At 42.9% G+C, this 8,235-nt stretch overlaps 1 protein-coding gene across 1 annotated transcript; it reads left to right on the forward strand.

Annotated features, from left to right (window-relative positions):
• The first annotated feature begins 195 nt into the window (after window positions 1-195).
• Window positions 196-6,654, forward strand: LOC139459746 (A disintegrin and metalloproteinase with thrombospondin motifs 18-like). Its single transcript, XM_071241406.1, has 6 exons — window positions 196-371; window positions 1,431-1,572; window positions 2,378-2,491; window positions 4,037-4,088; window positions 5,324-5,419; window positions 6,448-6,654. Exons 1-6 carry the CDS (start codon window positions 196-198, stop codon window positions 6,627-6,629), a joined length of 762 nt encoding a protein of 253 aa, XP_071097507.1. The 3' UTR covers window positions 6,630-6,654.
• Window positions 6,655-8,235: the final 1,581 nt, after the last annotated feature.

The following is an 8,235-nucleotide window of genomic DNA, read 5'->3' on the forward strand; positions in this document are numbered from 1 at the left end:
GTTTTGTATGGCATGTTTGTAAGAGCTAGCACCCACGTTTTCAACTGGACTTTCAGTTTTTAAGTTTAGTGCATAAAGCACATTTTTTCCCCAATTCTGAAGGGGAGTTGTTAAACTGAAAATGTTTATAACTTTCTTATCAAGGTATCCACAGACAAATGACGTTATATAGTATTGTTCTGACCATGTTTCAGTATGGGAGCACATCATGATGGCGAAGGCAACTTCTGCTTCACATTCGACGGTGACAACTTCATCATGAACAGCGGCTATGATGAGCACCACCCTCTATTTAACAACGACGAGTTTATGTTCTCTACATGTTCAGCCAAATACTTCAAGAACCATGTTGATAATCTTCTAAATACTGGGTATGTCCAGCATATGATCTAGTTAGGAGACACATGTGATATGTTTTCTGATTTGCGGATGTTGAGTATTTGATAGCGAGGTGTGAGTGAGTATGGTTTTACGCCGCTTTTGGCAATGTTTCAGCGATTTCAGGGCGGGGGACAACAGAAATGGCCTTCACACATTGTATCCATGTCGGGAATCAAACCCGGGTCTTCAGCATGACGAGCGAACGCTTTGACCACTAAGTTACCCGACCGCCCCTTGATACCGAGGAATTTCATTTGGAGCTGAACCTGGAAGATCCCGGGTAGAATAGGTCGTCAGCAACCCATGCTTGTTGTAAAAGCGGCTACTAACGGGATCGGGTGGTCAGGCTTGGTGACATGGTTGATGCATATCGTCGTATCCTATTTGCGTGGATCGATGCGCATGTCAATCACTGGATTGTCTGGACCAGACTCGATTTTTTTACAGACCGCCGTCATATTATAGCTGGAATATTGCTGAGTGCGGCGTGAAAAAACAAACAAACAAACAAACACTTGCAGCTGCAACAACCTTAGGATACTTTAAGTCAGTTCCATTTTAGTGTATTTGTAACCTATGTTATGGAGTCAGTTTCTTTTTAGTGTATTTGTAACCTATTTCATCCACCCAACCTTGTGAGAGAAGACTTAAAAGAATCGGGTGGTTAGTTTTGCTGACTTGGTTGATGCAAGCCATCGTATCCCAAATGCGTGGATCGATGCTCGTGATGTCATAACCCGTGAAGATCAGAGTTTGAAAAGGTCATCAGCAACCCATGCTTGCGGTAAAAGGCGACTAACGGGATCCTGGGGGAGGCGGGGTGGGGGGTCAGGCTCGCTGATTTGGTTGATGCATGCCATCGATCCCAATTGCGTGGATCGATACTTATGATATCAATCACTGGATTGTCTGGTCCGGACTCGATTATTTGCAGACTCCCGTTATAAAGCTGGAATATTGCCGAGTGCGGCGTTAAACAACAAACAAAACCAGGTTTCTCATCTTGCAACAGCAGTGACCATAACCTCTTACATTTATTATAAACACAGGTCTGCTGAATCTAAAAAGTGTCTCCTGGACAAACTACAGCCGTCGTCAGTGCCAGACATCAGCGGGGAGATGCCAGGCCAGCTGTATGACCCAGACACTCAATGTAAAATGGCCTTTGGGGAAAAGTCATACTTTCTCACAGTAAGCACCATAAAAGCTATGGGTTGTTTAGTTTTGAGCACAGGTACTCTAAATTGATCAAACACTTCTGTATACCATACAGAATCATAAAACGTGTTTTCGCAAACACCTGGGCCCATTGCACAAAGTAATCTTAGCGCTAAGACTATTGTAGGCCTATGTTAAAGTATGGGAGTTACAATCATCTTAGCGCTAAGATCGCTTTGTGCAAGTAGGCCCAGGTGTCATCACTGATTTTTCAGTGATCCATTCACATAATTATAATTTTCACCTCTAATTTTACTTTCACGCCAAGTAGAATTCGTTTTGGCAGATACTCGAGGCTGCTTATTCTCTGGCGTTCATAACAGCGGTGATCACATGTGTATGGAATAAATTCAAAACTTTCATTTTACTCATATGTTTTGACTCACTTACAGGTATATACGTTTTGCAACTTCAACATAGACCAAGTCGCAGAATATATTTTGCACTTTTATTTTTCAATATAATATCCATTCACCTCAATACACTTATTCCATTTGTCCTTCAAGCTTTAATACCACTTTTATTAAAAAATCTGCAGATTGGCCCACTAACTACGCCTGTGGCAACCTTTATGTCCTCGTCATCCTGGAAGCGTCTTCCACGTAGGGCAGATTTCATTCGGATCGATGTTCATGATATTAATCACTGGATCGTCGGGTCCAGACTCGATTATTTACAGACCGTCGTCATATAGCTGAAATATTGCTGAGTGCTGCGTTAAACAACAAAACAACCAACCAACCCACATGTTCTTCTCAACCAATGATATTTGTTGCAGGGGAAAAGTGTATTGAGCTTGATATGCAACAGAATGTACTGCCATGATGATACTCAGCTGTCCTCACAATCATTGCTCAACGCTGTTGATGGAACGTCGTGTGGAAACAAAACGGTATATCTTAGTTGTAAAGTAACTTTATTTGACTGGGGTACGGGGGCGGTCGCGGAGCCTAGTGGTTTAAGCGTTTGCTCGTCATGCCGAAGACCCGGGTTCGATTCCCGACATGGGTACAATGTGTGAAGCCCATTTCCGGTGCCCCCCGCCGTGATATTGCTAAAAGTGGCGTAAACCCATACTCACTCACTCACTAATTCTGGGGTACGGGTACAGAAAGTTTCCTATTGAGGTTTCAGCTCTTGAGGGATTTTAGTGGTGACACGGGTGGCTCTGTCGTCTAAGGTGCCGCAATTCGCTGTGCAGAGTTTAGCACACCAGACATCTGTGATTGTGGGTTCGAATCCCGGTTTGCCCAGATTATGTTTTCATGTTTGTCAACACCATACCCGTGCCTGTTGGTTTCACGAAAGTCGTTAAAGCTTGAGACATGCATCACTTCTGGTTTTCCTCTAAAATTAAACAGAAACACTGTTATATATAACTGGAATAACGTTCACCGCAGCATTAAAACCAACTCACTCACTCATGGTTTGTATAATGTCTATTTCACAGTCGTTTGTCGTTGATGTCATCATCTACTCCAATTTAATAAGCATTTAAAAAAGATGAACATTTTATATACTTATATAACTTCGCTGTATACACATAAACAGTTATCGATATTGAGTAAATAATACATTTAGCTCGGGGGGCTAACTTGTTCGCTCGTCCGTGTAGAACCGTATTAGAATTGTTTTTGTTTGTTTGTTTGTTGACTAACGCCGCACTCAGCAATATACGAGCTATATGACGGCGGTCTGTAAATAATCGAGTCTGGACCAGACAATCCAGTGATTGACAGCATGAACATCGATCCACGCAATTGGGATCGATGACATGTATCAACCAAGTCAGCGAGCCTGACTACCCAATCCCGTTAGTCGCCTTTTACGACAAGCATAGTCCCCTTTAAACGAAGAATTGTTCTTTAGCAACCCATGGTTGTCGCAAGAGGCGACTAACGGGATCGGGTGGTCAGCCTCGTTGACGTGATTGATACATGTCATCGTATCCCGATCGCGTGGACCCGACTCGATAATTAACAGACGGACGTTAAATAGCTGGAATATTGCTGAGTGCGTCGTTAAACAACTAACAAACAAACAAACTTGTTCTTTGGATGTCTAAGTTAAAGGTCGGCGCCTTCCTTCAGAGAACCCGAATAGGTAGAATAGGTCTCCAGCAACACATGCTTGCCGTAAAAGGCGACTATGCCTGTCGTAAAAGGCGACTAACGGGATCGGGTGGTCAGGGATCGCTGACTTGGTTGATGCATGTCATTGATCCCAAATGCGTGGATCGATGGTCATGATATTAATCACTGGATTGTCTGGTCCAGTCTCGATTATTTCCAGACCGCCGTCATATAGCTGGAATATTGCCGAGGGCGGCGTTAAGCAACCAACCAACCAAAAAATCCTTCAGAGAACCAACTTCTATATCTTGAAGTAGGGACCGAATTAATCGTAATACTCACTCTCGCATTACATGTTTTTGCAGTGGTGTGTCGCCGGACAATGCGTTTCATCGGACCAATCACACGAGGGAAACGGTAGGTCAACTACCCACAACCCCTTTGTTGGATACATTTTGTTTCAAAACAAACACCAAACACTTTCAAAACTTGTTAAATTATCAATTCGTTCTTCCCAGTTTATCTTGAATGAATCATCATTTTCAAAGTAATAATGTCCGTCACAAACTGATGCTATGATCACGCAGTGTCTCAGAATATTCTTTAAAAACTATGCTTCTGACTGTTGATTTATTTTGTTAGGTCCCTCATGTTGTATCATGGCAGTATCGCAAATAGCAGTTACTGTCGCATGCTTGTCGTAAAAGGCGACTAACGGGATCGGGTGGTCAGGCTCGCTGGTTGATGCATATCATTGACCTGAATTGCGTGGATCGATGGTTATGATGTAAATCATTAGATTGTCCGGTCCAGACTCGATTATTTACAGAACGCCGTCATATAGCTGGAATATTGCTGAGTGCGGCGTAAAACAACAAACCAAAACAAGCCAGGTACTGTAGCACCATCCTGGCATTTGGTACTTGTAAGATCTTCAGAAGTTATCTTGATTAAGGTCAAAATCTGGATGTACTGGTATTTTAAGGGGCAAGTTTGTTTGTTGGTTGGTTGGTTTGTTGCTTAACGCCGCACCGACCGCGGTCTGTAAAATAATCGAGTCTGGACCGGACAATCAAGTGATTGAAATGTGCATCGATCCACGCAATGGGAATACGATGCCGTATTTTCATTGCAATAGACATGAGAATACGATGATCACCACGGGTCACCTAGGCTTATAAGGCGCGACTAAATGGATTGGGTGGTAAGGTTCGTTAGTTGGTAAGTTTGTTGTTTAACGCGGCACTCAGCAATATTCCAGCTACATGTATATGACGGCGGTCTGTAAATAATCGAATCTGGACCAGACAATCCAGTGATTAATATCATGAGCATCGATCCACGCAATTGGGATCGATGACATGTATCAACCAAGTCAGCGAGCCTGACCACCCGATCCCGTTAGTCGCCTTTTGTGACAAGTATAGTCACCTTTTACGGCAACCATGGGTTGCTGAAGACCTATTCTACACCTGAATCTTCACGGGGTAAGGTTCGGTGGCTTTGTTGATTACCCTGAAGTTGTTCATAATATTATCAATCACTGGTTTGTATGATTACATAACACTGTCACACTTCAATACTTCATGCACTTTGGTTCTGGAATGCAGCGGTTGAGCAACACTGCCTTGGCGCTATTCTAATGTTTTCAGAAGCTCCATCGACAACGCCAGCAATGAACCCAGTAGCGACAACAGTCGTCCATATCTCCCCGAAGTTGCGGTCAGCAGACGGACCAAACAAACCAGGTAATTTCTGTGATTGGAAGTTACATATTTTAGGAAAACCTGTAACTCAGGTGCATGTAGCAAGTTCGTGAAGGACAATCAAATAATGATCACTTCTACGTTTTGACTTGGTGAAGTGTGATCTTAACGCTGTAGTTTGACGCATCCAGGATGCTGGTGACTTGCTGGTGATCTGGTGCTAACACTGTTTTCAGTGTATCCAGCAAAGCTACCCTTGAAGTCAACAATGAAACTAGAAGCGACCACACTGTTTCCCATCTAGTCGGGGTGCAGTCAGAGTAGGAATTATGGCAGTCGGGTAGCCTAGTGGATAAAGCGTTCGCTCGTCCTGCTGAAGCCCCGGGTTCGAATCCCGACATGGGTATGTTGTGTCAAGCCCATTTCTGGTGTCCCCCGTCGTGATATTGCTGGAATATTGCTTAAAGAGGCGTAAAGCCGTACTCTCTCACTCACACATTACACATTTACGCGTTCTGTTTTCTGTGCTTCCAGGGAAATTATTTGTACTACAAAATGTGTATTCTGGATAAGATTAGGTCCCAGTAACTTCCGCATGTCATTCGAGTCGACTATAGTGTGGACCTATTATAAATAAATATAACAGTCTGTATGTTCGCTTTTCCTTTAAAACAGGATTCATTGTGATAATTGGTTCCACTGTTGGTGCAGTAGTCACATTCCTCGTGGTGGCGCTGATTCTCTTGTCTGTGAAGTGAGTATCTTGGCTCTTCAGTGGGATCGAAACCACCTGGTCATGAGTTTTGGTTTTGTGGAGACAATCCGTTTTGTTTTGTTTGTTTGTTTGTTTTGTTGTTGTTGTTGTTGTTGTTGTTGGGTTTTTTGGTTGTTTTTTAAAAAAAAATTTTATTGGTGTGTGTGTGTGTGTGTGTGTGTGTGTGTGTGTGTGTTGGGGGGGGGGGGGGGGGGGACGAATCGGTATATCAATATAGACCGGAACAACTCAGGACTAAATTATGTTAATTTCTAGATAATTTAGATTGTCATTACCAGTGTTTGCTTCTTTCCAGACAACGCAGACGGCGGGAAATTGTCTACAATCAGGAAGAGGCCCCTACATGGACAGTCGCAAGCAGTGTCTACGCTGACAGGAACAGACTATTACACATTTAGAGATAAATCTTTCAAAATGAAAACAAAATTAAAAATAGTGTTGTTTAATGTTGTTCAAGTACAGAGATGGATTTACTGAAATAAGTTAATTTTTTTACACCATTTTTGAAATAAAGCTCCTCATAGATTCATAGTCAGTACTTCACGGCTTTGTTCTTGGTTGTTTAACGCCGCAGTATTCCAGCTATACGACGACGTTCTGTACATAATCGACAATCCAGTAATTGACATCATGAGCATCGATCCAAGCAGTTAGGATCGATGACATGCATCAACCAAAGTCAGTATAGATTCGGCGGTAGAATAGGTCTTCAGCAACCCATTCGTGCCGTAAAAGGTGACTATGCTTGTCGTAAAGGGCCGGGCGACTAACGGAATCGGGTGGTCAGGCTCGCTGACTTGGTTGATGCATGTCATTGATCCCAATTGCGTGGATCGATGCTCATGATATCAATCACTGGATTGTCTGGACTCGATCATTTACAGACCGCCGTCGTATAGCTGGAATATTGCTGAGTTTTATGAAAGTCCTTTGTGACCGACCATTTGATATTCTTTGGGTGCCTTGGATATGTTAAGGTAATTTGTGCCCAGACCATTTCCTCCCCAATAAAATCGAAGCAAGTTCATTCATGCAGTAACTCGAATGCCATTTCAGTGAGGTTGGAGGATTCATCCTGGTCCCCGTCGTTCCCTGTAGGCTTCTTCTGTCCCCTTCTGCAAATAGGAAGGTTAGCTGTACCCACACATTGTCAAATGCTTCCTTTTCGTCTTTAAATCTTTGACAAGACACTTGTCCAAAATGTTGACATCTATTGTTAACTTTCCTGTCATCACTTTACGACTCAAAGATTGAAAATGCATCACTTATGTAGAATGATAGAGTCAAATCCTATTCCGTTTTATTACGAAGTCATTTCGGAAACAAATTCATACTGATTTCTGTATGCACCAGCCATTACAGCACATGGTAGTTGTCTGTACACCATATCACTGAGTAAAGCTGTATGCCCATTAACAACTCACGCGATGCTCATGGTGTAATCTCACTGTGACCTGTGGTCCAGGTGAGCTTCAAATGGATAGTTTTACTTACTTCCTGATGCGACCCGTGAAGATTCCGGGGTAGAATAGGTCTTCAGCAACCCATGGTTGCCGTAAAAGGTGACTATACTTGTCGTAAAAGGCGACTAACGGGATCGGGTGGTCAGGCTCGCTGACTTGGTTGATGTATGTGATCGATCCCAATTGCGTGGATCGATCTCATGATATCAATCACTGGATTGTCTGGTCCAGACTCGATTATTTACAGACCGCCGTCATATAGCTGGAATATTGCTGAGTGCGGCGTTAAACAACAAACCAAACCAAAACTTCCTGATGCAGATCGTTCCGAGACCAACAAGGAGGATCACCCCGCATAGAACACTGGCAACCAGTACTGCGTGTTCGCCTTAAAGATCATAACATGTGTATTAAATATCATTGAAGGGGCTACAATTTAGAGTCACTTCAGCATTATTTCAGCTTTATTGGATACGAGTGTTACTTTTTTTCTGAATAACGCCGTATTCAGCACTATTCCAGATACATGCTTGCGGTCTGTAGATGATCAAGTCTGGAAAAAAAATACAGTGATTGACATAATCCGCAACTGGAATAGGATGACGTACATCAACCAAGTC

This window comes from Haliotis cracherodii, unplaced genomic scaffold, assembly GCF_022045235.1.
Source record: "Haliotis cracherodii isolate W230 unplaced genomic scaffold, xgHalCrac1.p SCAF_13, whole genome shotgun sequence".
Lineage (NCBI taxonomy): Eukaryota > Metazoa > Mollusca > Gastropoda > Lepetellida > Haliotidae > Haliotis > Haliotis cracherodii.

Bases quoted from the DNA above. Each gene is read 5' to 3' on its own strand.
- LOC139459746 (XM_071241406.1), top strand. From the start codon at position 196: ATGGGAGCACATCATGATGGCGAAGGCAACTTCTGCTTCACATTCGAC. The intron at 1,573-2,377 runs GTAAGCACCATA...TATTTGTTGCAG, and splicing joins AAAAGTCATACTTTCTCACA to GGGAAAAGTGTATTGAGCTT. The intron at 4,089-5,323 runs GTAGGTCAACTA...TAATGTTTTCAG, and splicing joins CCAATCACACGAGGGAAACG to AAGCTCCATCGACAACGCCA.